The sequence below is a fragment of the Pleurotus ostreatus genome (genome assembly GCF_014466165.1).
Source record: "Pleurotus ostreatus strain PC9 chromosome Unknown scaffold_5, whole genome shotgun sequence".
Classification (NCBI taxonomy): domain Eukaryota; kingdom Fungi; phylum Basidiomycota; class Agaricomycetes; order Agaricales; family Pleurotaceae; genus Pleurotus; species Pleurotus ostreatus.
The window spans coordinates 393,453-409,702 of NW_023503160.1; the positions used below are offsets into that span (position 1 = coordinate 393,453).

General features: G+C 49.6%; 4 protein-coding genes and 1 non-coding gene across 5 annotated transcripts; all 5 read left to right on the forward strand.

Moving 5' to 3' along the window:
- Positions 1 to 132: 132 nt before the first annotated feature.
- PC9H_007092 (uncharacterized protein) lies at positions 133 to 2,559 on the forward strand (the record flags this gene model as incomplete). Its single annotated transcript, XM_036776628.1, has 10 exons — positions 133 to 260; positions 317 to 360; positions 414 to 458; positions 511 to 830; positions 883 to 1,088; positions 1,139 to 1,231; positions 1,277 to 1,598; positions 1,651 to 1,810; positions 1,868 to 1,880; positions 1,932 to 2,559. 10 exons carry the CDS (start codon positions 133 to 135, stop codon positions 2,557 to 2,559), a joined length of 1,959 nt encoding a protein of 652 aa, XP_036630248.1.
- Positions 2,560 to 2,689: 130 nt separating this feature from the next.
- Positions 2,690 to 2,772, forward strand: PC9H_007093. The gene has a single exon. It is a non-coding gene; the product is annotated as a tRNA-Val (tRNA).
- A 2,293-nt stretch (positions 2,773 to 5,065) lies between these two features.
- PC9H_007094 (uncharacterized protein) lies at positions 5,066 to 6,064 on the forward strand (the record flags this gene model as incomplete). The annotated part of the gene is made up of 5 exons (XM_036776629.1): positions 5,066 to 5,208; positions 5,264 to 5,337; positions 5,466 to 5,542; positions 5,783 to 5,895; positions 5,941 to 6,064. The coding sequence occupies 5 exons, from the start codon at positions 5,066 to 5,068 to the stop codon at positions 6,062 to 6,064; spliced, it is 531 nt and encodes a 176-aa protein (XP_036630249.1).
- Positions 6,065 to 7,800: 1,736 nt separating this feature from the next.
- On the forward strand, positions 7,801 to 10,018 carry PC9H_007095 (uncharacterized protein; the record flags this gene model as incomplete). Its single annotated transcript, XM_036776630.1, has 6 exons — positions 7,801 to 7,920; positions 7,982 to 8,215; positions 8,318 to 8,395; positions 8,449 to 8,977; positions 9,035 to 9,251; positions 9,739 to 10,018. The coding sequence occupies 6 exons, from the start codon at positions 7,801 to 7,803 to the stop codon at positions 10,016 to 10,018; spliced, it is 1,458 nt and encodes a 485-aa protein (XP_036630250.1).
- A 4,931-nt stretch (positions 10,019 to 14,949) lies between these two features.
- PC9H_007096 (uncharacterized protein) lies at positions 14,950 to 15,204 on the forward strand (the record flags this gene model as incomplete). The annotated part of the gene is made up of 1 exon (XM_036776631.1): positions 14,950 to 15,204. The coding sequence occupies one exon, from the start codon at positions 14,950 to 14,952 to the stop codon at positions 15,202 to 15,204; it is 255 nt and encodes an 84-aa protein (XP_036630251.1).
- Positions 15,205 to 16,250: the final 1,046 nt, after the last annotated feature.

A 16,250-nucleotide genomic window follows, 5' to 3' on the forward strand; every position in this document is an offset into this window, starting at 1 on the left:
AGCCGTCGCAGACGCATTTGAGGCCAAGCCTCTCGCTCCTCCAAGTCCCCGACCCCGACTCGACCTTGTCCTCCATCCCCCATCTCCCATTTCGCCAGTTTCGATCCCAGCGTGTCTGGTACGTGAGAGTCGATGTCCGACCCTCCGAAGGTTCTCCACCGTGTCATTCGGCGTCTTGCTAGCTGGGCTGTATGGTCGTTTTTCACCGAGGTTCACGTTATTGGTGGAGAGAATGTGCCCAAGCATGGCCCAATAATAGTGTCAGTATTCCTAGACCTATGCGAATTGCTCATGAACGCGTCCCGTATCCTTGTAGTGCCGCGACACATCACAATATGATGCTTGATCCTGCCATATTGTGTACGTCGCACCGAGCTATGCTGAAAATTCGTAATTTGACCCGAAATATATAGCTGTTGCATTCCCCTATGCCAGAATACTGAACTACTGGAGCAAAGGTGAGTCTCTTGTTCAATTTACACAAGTGTCTGACTTAAGGTTCCCCTTCAGCCAGTCTGTTTGGAAATCCCATGCTTGCCTACATACTATCAAGTTCCGGCAACATTCCTGTTGACAGAAAGAGCAAAGACCGTCAGATACTCTTCAAGGGCACGTTCGATGCACTTTCTCGCGGATGGGCCGTCGCGTTGTTTCCCGAGGGAACAAGCTACACGGAACCTCGGATAATGCAAGTCAAGGACGGCGCTGCTTGGGCCGCGCTGGAATATGAGAAGTGGGTTGGAGAGAACCCAGGCAAATCCACGGAGGGTAGTGTTACTATCATCCCCGCAGCAATCGTCTATACGAATAAATCTAAATATAGGAGTAAAGTGAGTGGTCATAGTGCTCCGCACTTTCTCACAGATTCCTAAACATTTCCAGGTTATCTTAGAGTATGGGTTCTCTCCTTCGGACATAGTGCATACACTCATTCACGATGATAACAGATTCGGACAGCCTATAACGATGGATGAATACAGGCAACAGTTCTTCTCTAGCGAAGATGGCGCCCCCAGGGCTGCTGCAAAGCGGCTGACGCGAACCATTGAACGCGAGCTTATAGAAGCAACAATCAACGCCCCCGATTGGTTCGTATCTGTCCAAAACCGTCATTCGCGGGCTTATGCTCTCAACCTAGGGATACTCTTTATGCGGCAAGAATGGCGCGCGATATTATGTGGGAAGGGGACAAGTCCATCGACTTGAATGACTTCGTCGCCGTATCTCAAACGTAAGCGGTTCCCTAGACATTCGACTGCGTATTCACTTCTTCCAGGCTTGTGGATCTCTTTTCTACACCAAATGCTACTCCTAAGATGGCATCCATGAAGCGCACGTTGCTTGAATATTACTCGCTTCTCCAGTCTACCCACTTGACGAACTCGGTTCTATCCTCGCTTCCGTTGCCGCGAACATTGGATCCAAGGCATCCCGCGACCTTACCAAGCCGCTTTTACACACTCGCGGTTTTATTCCGAGATACGCTATGGTCATTGCTTAGTTTACCATTCTTCGTGTTTCCCTTGATTGTTCATTCGCCCGTGTATATCATGGGAAGACTCGGTGCTAGGTTGGTTGAAGATGAGGAAGAGACTCAGGTAAGCATTTTCGATGTCTTAGATTGATATCTAATCCCGAACATTACTCTAGGCCCAGAACAAGGTGCTGTTCGGGTTACTTTTCACGTTACTCATGTATCCTGCCTCGTTCTTTTTCTTGTGGGCCCTGTTCATGTACACCCCGATCGGCGCAATACTTGCCTTCGGCACGGTTTATTACCTAGCGGTGTACCATAACAAGATGATCAATGGTAAGCCCCGCTCCATTTTCACCGCGCATGCCGTGAGTAATATTTCATCATCTCTAGATTATTACGAAAAGTACGTTATTATTTTCCACCGTTGAAATATTTCTGATTCGTCGAATTGTAGTGCCAAACGAGTGATCGCAGCTTGGCGTGTACTTGTTGGCGTATGGGCCCCAAGGCGATGGGAATTCTCTACTGCTGTCTTATCGCAGTACACTACCCCCATTGTCCCCAAGGAAAATCCCTGGATAGACAAACCCAAATCGTCGACCTCATCGCCCGCACGTAACGTCGCCGCCCCGCTTCCTTCCTCGCTAGCGTCCGGTTTAGAACCACCCGAGCCGCCCGTGTCTAGTGCCCCGAGACGGCGCCCACCTTCCCGCAGGATCATGCGGCACGTATTACGTGCCAGAGTAGAAGCCGTGAAAGCGCTCGCGATCTTCTTTGATCAGCTGGAGAAGAATAACCAACGTGTATTAGCGAGCGTTCATCTGGCCAAACTGTACGGTGGAACGGTGGAGGAACGGGCAGGCAGTTTGGACGTCACATCGGATGGCGTAACACCCGCGTCTGAACCGGTTGGCTGGAGGAGAGCGTCGGAAGTTATCTCCTTCCTGACGAAGCGGAGCGCAAAGGTCCCGTCATTGAGTTATCGTGGAGACGCTGATTGGGCAGCACTGAGTAGCGAGGGCGAAGGAGAGGACTCCGAGAAGGAGAAAGATCAGGCGACTTGGGTACCCTCCAGTTCATGATTTGCTTTACGATATGTTACTTCTATCTAGGTACTCTTGACATATTCGAGTATTATACGTACGGATGTTGTTTCTGATTATGCCTTTTGTTTTACGAGACTGGACAGTTCGTTGGGAAACAACTAATGTCGGTTCAATGGTCTAATGGTTATGATTTCTGTCTCACATTGTAATGTACACAGAAGGTTCCCAGTTCGATCCTGGGTTGAACCACTTTTTGCCATCGACGCGATGAACGTAGGAAGCAACTACAGCCTCATCAGATGCAACAGGCCCGCTGCAGAATTGTTAAGGAAACTGCTGGAATATCAACGATAATCGATTGGGCTCGCGTATCACTTCGGAGTGAAGCGTACAACATGGCCAGGGGGTATATTACCCAAGGGGGAATGTAGATCTCATTGATGTCCACGTACGTTGGTAGGCGAATTAACCGAGCAGCCTCATCACAGCCCCAGAGTACACACTGACGATGTGCATACGCTTCCCTGCATAATGCACATCCCCGCGATCAGCGTGTTCGACGTCCGTGTCCTCCACGCCCGAATATTAAGACGCGTGGTGGAGAATGGATGCTTCGATTTTGCCGCGTGTCCCCGATAGCGTCGCATTGGGGTGCTTAATCTATCGTTAGGCTCCCCTTCCAGCGCCCTTCCATCTATTGTCATTGGTGATAATCAGCTTATTTACAGCGCTTGATAGTGCTGTCTTGGTGCCATCATTGGTTGACAGATGTAGAAGGCAACGACCAGTTATACGGCGGTATATATATCACAGTTACCGTTCTAACACCCAACAGGAAAGTCGAAAAGATTTATTTTGAGGACTGGTGGGTATTTCAGAAAAGTCGATGGCAAGTCGCGGCAAGACATACGGGTATCAATCTTTCATTAGAGATTGGTCTGATTGCACGTTCTTGCAATTCGAAAGCACCTATAAGACCGGAGGAAGATTTTACTCCTCGATGTGATATAGATGACAGCGTGTGCCAGTTGGACCGGTGAATTCGATTCTCAATTTAGGCAGGGTTATGTTCTTTAGAACAAGACATATCGCAAGGTGCATGTGTAGCCCTGGTGGGGGGGCCGTATTAATAGGGTGGTGGACTGGCGGATGAACATATCAACAGGAAGCAGCTGACACGATACTCACCATTCAATGATGCCGCAATGGAAATAGCCTCTAAACGGTCATATGCAAGATAAAAAAGACAAATTCTTCTCAAGAGGTCGAAGCTGTTGATTGATAGACAAGTTGGGCTACGTCAGACGTTATGAGGGAAGGATCATGATGCCTGCTGACTGGCCCAGGAATGCAGTCCGGCCAAGGTGATCCGAAGGAGTTCACAACAGTGAAAGGGAATGTTTGGGGATCGGAGGAACCGGTGAGGCAATGTAATTGGCGAACATCGGCCTTGAAGCTTGACGACGCGTTCGAGCTTGTCTAGTAGTCGCTGACGCAAGAGTTTTTGACCAATATCGATGATGATTGAAACCTCCGAGGCAATAAAGACATCATTCTAGCGTGAGCCACGTTCAAGCTTGAACGAGAGGTCCCGGAAGGACCCATAGTGATCGAGATGGTAACTTTATCTGCGCGGGCCTAGGGCGACCAGAACCAAAGACGAAGTACCATGGCCCTAGGCATGTTTCTCCGAGCGGCGTTACTATTCGCTGGGATAACGAGGTTAGGAATCCCAGCGATGCCATTCTCACCGCCGGCGCGATTGCGGCCAAACGCGAGAGCTCAAATTTTAAAAGCAAATGGAGGTCAATATGTACCGCCGGAGAAAGTCGAGATGCGAGTATAGTGCGAGTGTATTGGTAGGGGAGATAGGGTCAGCCTCTGTGGGCTGTCACTCAGAACGAAGACATACATAATGAACGCGTACCTCAGAGGATCGGTGGCTGGATGTGTGGGAGTCAATCGAGCACTGTAGGAACCCGCAGGTTCCCGCGTGTCCAGCAAGCATAATTTCTGGACTCCGGGGACAGTCTCGATAGCAGGGTGTTCGGCGCGGTGCTAGACACTTCGCAACGAGGTAGACTCAAAGAGGGGTACAGCCATTCTCCTCCCACAGAAGAAGAGCCGCACCAGTTCCACGTCCCTTGAGGAAATAGAGCTTTCACCTGTGTGAACATGTCAACCAAGGCATCGGGAGGTTCCACGAGCAAAAAATTTAGCATAGCTCTCCATCTGAATCTCCATCTGGCAAACACCACGAAATTACATGGCTATTCTTCTAATCTTGGCGTAATTGGTTTCGACCTAGTTTTTGTTTTGGGACTGTCCCAACCTGGAAGTGACACCAGCGTCGAGCAGCGTTGAACTTGAACTTGAACCAAGTTCTGTCTCCGACAGTCGCCCCCTATTCGTATTCGCGCTATGGACACGTGACTTTGCCTGCATTCGTGTCACTGGCAGCGGCGCAGCGAACGAATCGAAACATTTGCTGGCGCTCTCCTCATCGTCCGCTCGTGAAGATCCTCAAAATTGATTTGGCGACATGCATAGTATCTTCTCGAGACTGAACAATGGCTCTTCGCTGCTCTCATCATGCTTGATGGGCCTTTTGCTGGCCGTAACACTCTCCACTTTCGTCTTCACGGCGGAGCCCCAGGGAAACTTGACTATCGGGTCAATACGAGTGTACGTGTTCGCTGAAGGTGGCTTAACCTCGCTGAAGCTATTTTGGTCTTTCTAGCCTTGAGGGACGGAATCCTCGACGATACAATCAAAAGCAAGAAGTCGGGGTAGTGCGATTCAATGTCACTGCTGGTACGCCCTCATCTGATACGGAGGGACCGTCTTTAATCCTATGGGCTTCACGCATTTGTTGATCCTACCACTACTGCCTCGTCGTTTCATCGTCTCCACGAAACCCTCGCGTCGGTGCAATACTGCAGATCTCACGCCACTATTTCATTGGAATACGAAGCAAATCTTCTTATACCTGCAGGCAGAGTATAACACTACCGAAGGAGTGAGTTCTTCTTGGCTAGACTAAAATTATAGCCGTTATCGCTTCTCCAATACATTGGAGTGAACAAGCATCCGGCTGCAATGTATTTCCAATCTACGCACGCCTCATTGAGGCCATACAGGCGTCATCATTCTAGTGGCGCCCTAAGTCGTTCCAGAATGCCATCTTTTCATTCGTTGTCGCCTGCCTTTCAGTTTGGAAATGTCTCCCGGTATCTAACTAATTGTTCACTATGAATAGGTCCAGAACGATGTAGTTATTTGGGACCGTATTGTACGCAGAAAAGAAGACGCGTCCATCAACGTTGTTGCAAAAGATAAGTACCACCTCCGCGACGTCTCCAGGACCTTCAGGTATGTACCTCGTTCCTTATACTTCCGCAAAACTAAGCCTATTAGGGGTGTTCCACACGCGCAATACGCACTCAAGTACAACATCATGCCTTATGTAGGCGTTCTGACATATGGCGAGGTTGCACGAACCTCGGAGGCAGTAGTTTTTCCTAAATTAGGAGAGCTGTAGCTGGCTTGGCTGTCAGCACTATTATCGCGACGCGAACTGTTTCATCGTATGTACAGCGAATTACAAATGTGAACGGTTGACCATCGCATTCAAATATTCAAATCGCAGTTCACTCGTAGCGAGCGTCCCTGCCATACGATCGCTTCCCCGAGAGAATGGGACAAACTTGGTTGCGCGCTCAACCCCACCATTGACCAATCGAACTTCTCGCCAAATGCAGTCAATTCGGGTGAAACGCTGATTCATAACTCCGCTATTCTTCCGTGAGTTTAGTCTGGTGCATTTGAATCGATCGATGTCAAGGGGCGCTGAACCCTCTTTTTCTGGGATTTCTTTTATTTTCCTCAACCTTCCCAGTGGCTTCCCAGCACTTCTCAGGCGAAGTCAGTCCCTGGAGCCGACCTGGGTCCTCCATGCCGGGCGCAATGCCTTCTGGCTCTGAGGCGAGACCAAATTCATTGAGGTCGCATTCCCATACTGTTTGTACAAGAAGGTACCAGATGTCAATGTACACGCGCTACCACACGCGCTACGCCACGGCGCGCCGGTCCCGCCTCACGTTGCAAATTCTTGTAAAGCACCAACATCGATCGTGCATAGCAAGATAAGCGGGGGCCTCAAGGGCCTCACGCGTACGATGCTTCAGGCTAGTTCAGGTCAGTTGCCATTGCTCCGACTACTGGCTCCTGATTGGCCTCTTCACACGGAGAAACCTTAAATCGTGAGGCGTACTGGCGGTGAGAATGGTAGTCTTATGCCATGGGAACCTTGTTACTGATCTCTCTCTCTATCATCGTTGTTCATTATCATTAATATTGTCTACGACAGCCGTCTACTAATCTACTGGGCAGCCGGGGGCTGAAAGTTAAACCCTCTGCCGGATGTCCGATAAGGCAGTAATCCTGATATTTGGCATTGTGGATGTAAGTAGGCTGAGAGGCAGTGAAGGTCTAGAGCGTCCGCCCTACGCCCTACACCCTGTATGGTCCAAGTGCCGACCTGGTCACCTGGAGATTTGAGGTTGGCTCTGTTATGCTCAAGATTCGTTCTTGAAGCTTGTATACTTCCCGCAATTCAGTCAATTCAATACTCTCTTACTGATTATATTACTGACTGACAGCCATTATAACGTCTTAGCCACTGCAACAACACGAAGAGGTAAGCAAAAATGCTTCCGAGCCGGAAGCAAAAGGGGGCCCCCTTAAATGGATAACATCATTCAAACTCCGCGGCAGTAAATGTGACAGATTTGTTAGATTTTTGAACCGAACATGGATTTTTTATATTTCGAGGCGACGAACCTAACCGATTGGGATGATCGCGACAGATGGCGAGTTCGCTTGTTGTGGGTCCAAATGCCTGTTTGGTTCTCCCGGACACGCTTGAAATATCGAAGCTCATCATCAAGGTGAGGCGATTTGAACTGATCCAGTCGTGAAATCTGATTATTGGTGACCATCTAGAATATCTTTTAAGGTTCACGCATCAGGGGCAAAAGGTATATGTCAGATAACCGATTTAAGTGGTTTCTTACGGCAAGACTCGTAATCAGAAAGGGTCAGATGACGAGAAGCGTGGGTTCGCCAACCTGTCAAGGTTAGCGTCTTTCACTGTGTCGACTCGTAAACAATCCTTTCGGATCTATGATCATTATATTACTATAGGTTTACTGGTTTACTCACTCCCCCTTCTTCTCCAAAATTTCCCCGCTTCTCGCAGTATCACGACTTACGATTATGCATGGTGGCCTTAATTACGATTACCTCTCGCATGGCGCCCAGCAGGTACCTCGAGCCCTGGCTACGCAAAGCCCTTCAGAAGCGTTCCCTATGTTTGTTCGCGGTGGGCAGAATATGGTGTGTTGTATCCTCGGTACGCTACACTGTGTCGGCACGACTGACGTGACGTCCTTGACAGATGCTCGAGGATGATACTGAATCCACTGGCGGATTCGCAGAGACAGTTCGTGAGATTGACGAAGAATTCTATCGCACATTCCCCGCTGCCATGTTACCCCCGATTGTGCCACCGTCAGGCGAGTGGGTTTACGACCGTACGACTGGCCAGTATTTGCACTGCTCGCAAGTCGCAGTGGTAATCAAGGATAGCGACTACCCCCCATGCTTCTCAGAGGATGACTCCAATCCCGTCGTTCCCCTCGCTCAGCGTGCAAAGCAGGAGTACGAGTACCGGGAATCCATCCCTGCATGTAGACCTCACAGTAACTGTGCCACACCGACCTCAGGACTGCAGCATAGTCATCACGTAGCCACTCCCTCTAATGATAGCAGCCTGATGAAGGCGACGTATTCTTACGACACCCAGCCCAACGTACGTTTCTTTATGTAACGACTCAATTGGTCTATATACTCACTTAATTATAGAAAAGCGCTCCAGTCCATGAGTCCATTTGCGCCTCTCCCGCGGTGGCGGCAGTTCCACCTCACCTGGTCGTTCCATCGCAGCAACCGACGGTCGACTTCAGTTCCGAGATCAAACGCCAACAGCAGTGGGGCCATGGGGCGAACATGCATAACCCTTATCCGCAGCCCGTAGTCAAGGCCGAGCCGTCCTATGCGAGCCACTCCCTCCTGTCGCAGATGCCAGAAATCATCTCTCCAAACTCTCCCGATACGCCAATGACGCCTGTATATACTGAGCAAGGGATAGCTATGACAGTCTCTGACGGCCATTGGAAATATCACCGGTACGAGACTTGCATAGACTCGAGTACCCCATCGGACCATGGAGAAGCGCACCCCGAGTGGTCGCAATATGAACACGGCTCTGCTACGCTGGCCAGTCTAGACCCCACTTCGCCTCCATTCGATTCACCGGCATCGCCTACCACTAGCACATTCTGTCACCGCTCCCCAGTACGGTCTTCTTCCGCCTATTCCCGCCAAGCGACTAGTCGTCCCTACCATCCCCATCACAATCGTCATAGGCAGTCCCACCATCGTCTACTAGGTAGTCCCAGTCGCTCTCGGAGATCGCCATCCCCACGACTCGAGACATACCCCGCTTCTTCGTGTTCCCTCGAGCCTGAGATGTCCCCAGCTCCCTTAAGCCCGCTGTCAGACGAGAAGCCACTTGAGAAGAAACCCCCGTTGGCCTGCCTCTTCTGCCGAGGTAGAAAGATCGCCTGTGGGCCGCCTTTGCCCGGGAGCAAGGATCGCACGTGCAAGTGAGTACATCGTTTTAATTCACTGCCCCATCGGTATTCTCGGATGCTTTATTCTTGTCTTACCCCGGTGACTTGCATCGCCTGGAGGTTTCCATTCTCCGATCGGTTGGCCTTGCAGACAGATAGCGCTGTGGGCCTTTCGCACCCCAACAAGCTATAACCTTCCTATCCCCTTACGTCTCATTTCTTTGTTATTTTCTCATCTGCTTCTCTTCTACCACGGGAGACCGCATGGATGTGTCCGCCCTCCCGCCTTCTGGATGACAGCTTATTTCTTGCATCCACATTGCGAGGGGCATAAGGTGGGCATCACGCGGCCTTAGCGTGTCAGACATAGTCCTGACAAGGGCAAGGGCTTGTCGGGGTTTCTGCTTTCATTTTATCTTTGATGTGATATGTTATTTCATTATCTTGATCATCTTTGTTTTCCATGCTTCTCAATCACCCTTGATGGAGTAAAGGCTAACATTTTGAACCCCAATCGTAGTCAGTGTCAACGTCGCTCGCTGAAATGCGAATACCCATTGGAAAGCCGCCGTGGTATGAGGAAGAAGAAAGCACCCGTTGCGACAGAAACGCCGAAAGAGGCAGTTCCCGACTCGAAAAGCAACCCTGTCCCATCCGTACCGGAAGCTCCCGCCCCTGTTGATCAGAAACCAATTCTTGTTGGCATTTCCCACCGACCTTCCGAACCAGACGTTTCGCAACAGAAGCACCCTGGCACTCACTCCAGTCCAAGTGACGCAGTTCCCATCGAAACAGAGTAGTCCGGTATTGTTTCCCGTCTTCGCATTCAATCCAGAATTCCAGGATCGGCATCGCGAAGTCTGTGTTATATGTATATGCATGGCCGGCGCGCTGGCACCTTCCTCCGACCATTTGAGGCGCGGAACTCCCATGCCGCCATTGTATCCTCACACTCAATTCCTTAGCGCTTCTCCATAGAAGCGACCCTCTTCGGCGACATCCCGTTCGTCATTATGACCTTCGTTCCGAGTTGATGGTCGCTTCGACGCCGTATTCCGGCGCATCCCTCACAACCAGGAATAACGATTTGGCATCACCTTGTCCGTTCCCAACGGTCGGTCTGACAGCAGTCTCACGTTGCTCTTCTTTGTATCTATCATTGGTCCTTATCAGTATCGTCCCGCTCTCCCCCTGCTTCGCTATCTGATCGCTATTGCTATGTTTTCCCATGCTTTCGATGCTAGTTTTATGGTATATATTGTTTAAGTGTATATATATATATCCATTCATACATGTTTCATTACAAACCACATTACAGACCTTCATGTACATCGTTTATTACTGCAGTATATGGATAAAGACTACATACTACAATATGATCATACTATTCAACGGTGGCATATATCGTGCTTCGTTAAGGCGGTTGGTTGGCGACGATTTTGGAAGTAACTGGCCGATTATCACGTGTTGGAATTGAAAAGGAATTGTTCCTACTCTGTTCGTCAGAAGGTCTTGGAGAATGATTCTCGATTTCTCCATATACTTGAGGTCCCATATCTCAGCTCTCACCCGTGATCATCGCGTTTACATCGGATGGCCAGCAGCCTCAAGGCCAGGGGAAGCTTTCCAGTATTAGCCCCAAGTCCAAGATTGCTTCCTGCGACGTGTGTACGACTGCGGACCCAAACCTACCCCAAACATAGGTTCGGACGGGTCTCGAGCGCGACGAAACACTAGCGACCCCGATCATCAAGTAGAATGCGCCGTGGTCGTCACCGAGACGCACGTCCCACTGCTATCCTTTCCTCTCGCACTTACCTGAAGGCAGGAATAAGCTGCTTGACTTTCTCTCAGCCCCGAAAGAAACACTTCCGTCATTATCTACCCTTACCGTGAGCTCTAGGGAGCAAGAGGACGGAAGGACTGCTCAAATAAATTGCAAGCGGAATTGGCGACGAAAGGGTAACGTCAAGACATCAAGGTCTATTAGACTTGCGAATCCTGTCGAGCCTGAAGTCCCTTGCTCGTAGACATCATCACTTGGCGGAGAAGAGAGGATATGCCAGTCTTCGGAGGTATCGAGATATAACCCCAAGGCATCGAGGTCGGGACACAGGTCACGAAGAGCCCAAAGGACGGAAACGTTCAGTATTGTGGCTCCTTCAAAGTCGGGGTTTGGGTTTGTTCTCAGAGACGTGAGATTAGGCAACGCTAGGGAATCGCGACGACCTCCGTAGCAAGTTAGAACGGCATAGAATGATGAAGATCAAGAGCGGCAAGGGCCGTTAATCAGACTATAGAAGACAGTTCGGTAAAGCCTACACTGGCATGTTCTCCAATGGTTGATCGAATGGTATGAAGAGAAAGGTCTTCTAGATTTGGCCAGCAGTTAGGCAACGACGTCAGGCTCCGTATTCCTGGGGCGTTTCAATACGTGGGGACATAATATCCAAGCGGGAGAGTACGCTGAGATAATCTTGTTGTGGGAATACGCTTGTAGCACGAAAGAATGGGATGCAAATCTCGAGGCTACTGCCAGAGGGTAAAGGCGCCGGGAGAAGAAGTGCTCAAAATGAGGGACTTCGATGTCGGTGGAGGTTGAATCAGAGTATGGCAGATGCTTTGGGCGTAAACCACTTTGTTTTGGGCCAGCAGCGATGGGGAAAATGGCAGAGGTAGGCCACCAAGTTAGCAGATCCAGTGACAGTCGATGATGGCGGCCCCCGCAGCTCCTCAGTTAAAGTTCCTTCTACATCAGGATCTAGGGGATACGGCTCAGCATTAGTGCATGGAGAGAAGAACCCATCAACCTACAATGAAAGTTTTTCGAGGCTTCGTGTTTTAGCGGGCAGGGAAAAAGTTTGAGGACGTCGTGGATCAATAATATATGGGCGGCAGGTAAATGGGGCATCGCAGTTTTCGAGGAGGTCAAGAAATTTTACTCCCAGAAGCATCACTGGACGGTCTCACTAGGTCGATTTCAATGTGGTCCCTGTTCCGATTCAGTGTCATAGGGGCTCCCAGGGGCCTGGCCGACGATGGGTGCACTGAAGAGCGCTTACTTTCAGGCTGAAGAGTTCGTGCCAATTCTCTGTATTTTGATATATTGTATGTCGCAGTCTACCTCCTACGAGTTCAGTTCTGGTCACACCACTTTCACCCCTGCCTCGAAGGAGCTATGCTCCATCATATCACCAGCTTTAACAGGCCCCGGAAAAGAGTAGCCTCCTTCAATACAGATCAGAGCCAAGCTAAATATATGTTCGCAAGTGGAAAGTCCTTGTAGAAGGGCGACTAGGTATATGCGAGTGGACTCCCCATTATCCTACATCCGTGTGAAACATTTATAATTGCAGCACAAAGAATAAGCTCATCAAAGTACCTAAGCTGTAGCGTCCTGTGTACCGCCGTGGTGCGGATGGTCAACAAAACGGCGTCGTCGCTACGTTGTCTCGTAGGACCCGATTCTGGAAGTAAGTGTTGATCACGTGTTACTATTGAAACAGCGTATGGAAGTCTCGATTCGGTGCAATATCGTTTCCACTCGGTCCAAACACTTAAGTATCTTCGTCGTATGCTGGAGGTGCCAGGACATCAGCACTGGGTCTTTATCGTGGATCTCAACTAAAATCGTAGAGTATTTGTATACGAATACGAATACATACATACGCACAAGATTGAAGAGAGCGTGAATATAATCATTGATGAAATAAACGGCCAGCCCAGGGCATATCTCAGTTGCGATAAACTCCCGCGACCTCAATCAAGTGTATGGGTACATCATGGCGTCGCCGAGACGAACACAGGCAGCCTCATCATCCCGCCTTGGTGGAATTTCGAGGTACCAAGAGAGGGGAAGGACTCTACTCAAATCTCAAATAAATCGCAAGGGGTATCGGCGACGTAACGTGTGATGCCGAGAGATCGAGTTCCACCGAACTTCGTGGTCCCACCAAACGTAATGTCGTTGGCTCGTATTCATCATCGTTCACCAGGGGAGGCATCCAAGTATAGTCTCAGCATATTGAGGTTGGGCGCAATTTATAAAGAGGGGAGAGGACGGAGATATTAAGTGTCGTTTCTGAATCGAATTCGGGACGTGAGTTTAATGTTATATACGTGAGCTTAGGCAACGCTCGGAGTATCGTGACGCCTGCTTCTGCGACGAGCTGAAATGGCATCGTATGTTGGAGATAAATTCAAGGCTCTCCAGTCTCATTATAGGTGACAATTCGTTGAAAGTTACTCTGCCAGTTATTTGTCGTGGTAGTCGACCGAAATTGAGGTTAAGGACTTCCAGATTTGGGCAGCAATTAGACAACGTTTCTAACAACGCCCCGTATTCCCGTGGGGGATTCAATAGACAAGCGGGAGAGCATATTGAACCAGCCTTGCTGTGAGATGACGTCCATAGCTTGCGAGGATGGGATGGGAGCATTGAAGATAGAAAGTGAAGGGAACCACCCGGGGGCAGAGACGTAGAGAAGAGGCGCTCGAAATTGTAGACATCGACTTCACCTGAGTTGGGGTGTACCCGCTGTACGCATAATTCATTTAGCCGAGCCCAAATAGCAGATCCAGCAGGTTCAACGACGGCAACTTCTGCAGTGTCGCAGCTACAGTCCTTTCAAAGTTAGCATCTAGAGGGCGCGCCATTGGCGGCGTTCGAGTCGAGTTCGTCGACTTCTTAAGCCCCCGGAGATTCGGTGGGCAACGCAAAAAGTAATGGCCAACGAGATCAGAGTCGCCCCAGAGCCATGCAATATGAAACGACGTGACCGTGGAATGGAGAAGACCACCGGGGGGGGGGTCGAGAGTAGATGTGTAGAGTTGTAAACATTGTAGGTTTGGTAGAAGCACGCGTGGTCGATATCTCCTTCTCTAACATTAGAGATGGGTGTAAGGCTAGGGGTGAATTGGAGAAATTCCTCAGGGCAAGCTCGCATACTCTGCGCGCGTAATAGTCGAACCTAGCCCAGTATTGGGTTGTCAACGGCTGGGTGAAAGCCTGTTATTTATTAGAATATGAGTTACTATCTCTGTTTACATTGAACACCAGCTCGCGTACCACTTTGCTATCCTTGACAATTAGAGGAGCCGGCAGTCGCAAGAGCACTTCCATCTCCCGTATCCGTTTCCAGATAAGGCCGACAGCGACGTCGCATCAGAACTTGGAGACACGAGCAATTCATACGTGATCATCGGTGCTCAAGTCCTTGAATATTTGCCCAAGATTTTGGAGCGGCAACATAGAGGGCATCGTGGCAGACGTCGGGAAATTTACCCCGAGATGGTCTCAAGTTGATTTCCAAGTTAGAGACAAAGCCATGGTGGCGGTGAACGCATGGTGAGAGAGGACCCTGGAAAATGGTAGTAGAGGATTGATCCCATTTCAGACAAAAATGGCGGCCGAAGGCCGCCCGGCTTGAGCCGTTTCAGACAGATTTGAGGGTAAAATGAGTGTCAGCTGGAGGCATATCCCGGACAATTTATGGGACTCCAGTCAAGGCCTGAGAGAAAAATCAGACACCAAGGTCACGCTGGAGGCCTGAGGTCCTTGGGTCCCATGTTTGAACGTCTCCATCCCGTACTTTCCGTACCTTCGTCTTCGGTCATTTGTAATGTTGTGGGGTGTCGTCTGGCCACGTTTTAGGACCCACCAATTAGTGGCAGTTTTTTTTTGGAAATTTATGATGCTATTTCCTTCACTGGTCTCTACTCTCTAAACCCAATGTCCGTCCTCATTGACCTTACAAACACCCCAACTATCAACAGTACCCGAGAAGAATGGCGCGCGGGGAACAAGCCTCCTTACCTGAGTATAACCCCGGTCGAACTACAATGGGCACGAGAAACAGTCCTCATGATTCCACCATCATTGAAGCAGCAGCTGTTGCCGCCGTTGCACCTTTCCATACGTGATTTCATCAACATGGTGCTTCCGGAACAATGCAGCTTCTCCAACCTGGTCAAATCTGACGCGTAGTTCAGTAGAGAACAGCCCTGCCATGGTCTTGAATGCCTGGTAGTACGCCCGGTGCCAGCGCAACAAACCCTGCGTAAATCTGAATTGTCAGATTAGGACTTTACACTTTTAAGCTACTAACAGAGAAGGACACATTGAAGATCCTTGTCAAAGTCATGGTACTGTCGCGGAAACGAGGTAGTAAAGAACTTGTAGGGGACAAATAGAGCTTCTACTTATTGAATGCAGCCTACACCAAGTTATATTACTACTTATACATGCTTATAGAGCTTCTAGGGAGCCTCCAGGACTCGAAATAGCACTTTTCTGAGGCCTAAGGCCGATTTCGGACAAATTCGTGATCCAGAAAGCCCTAATCCCAACTTCAGACAACTAGGGAGGCCCGAAGGGCCTCCTCCCGAAAATCAGACATTTCTCCCCCAGGTGAGCTAGGGTTGTTCAAAATCGGACAAATTTTCGAAAATCCAACCAGACAGACTCGCCCCCCGCCGGCCTCAATCCTTTTCTACCATTTTCCAGGGTCCTGGTGAGAGTCGGAAAGTCACGATCACGTACATGGGCGCTAATTGATCAGTTCGCGGTAACCTCTATTCCCACACAAATTCGGATCAGAATCAGAATACACGAGTTTACAACCAATGTGGTGATACGACGAGGTTAGTTTTGATCTTCTGTCATGGTTTATTTTCTTCCTAATTTGAACGCTATGTTATCCTATAGTCATTGTAGTGAGGTCTGTGGGCACCATGTCGGCTCAGTGGTAGCTTGGAGTCATTTGAGCACGTCGTTTGCCGACAGGCACCTCATATGGGAGTACGCATGCAGTGCTGTACTATATTTACGCCCTGTAGAAGCCTTCTCTGGGCTTCTACTGCAGCCGACGGACCGCGCTGAACCAGAGTGCATATGGACAATTGGAGGAGGTGGAGTCTATCGCCAGTTCTTCACCTACGCATGATGATAACAGTTATGCAGAATACCTTACTGCTCCTTACCCTTTCGAGCCTTTATTGCTTCGTTACGTTCGGTAAGAGAGATGTATCTCT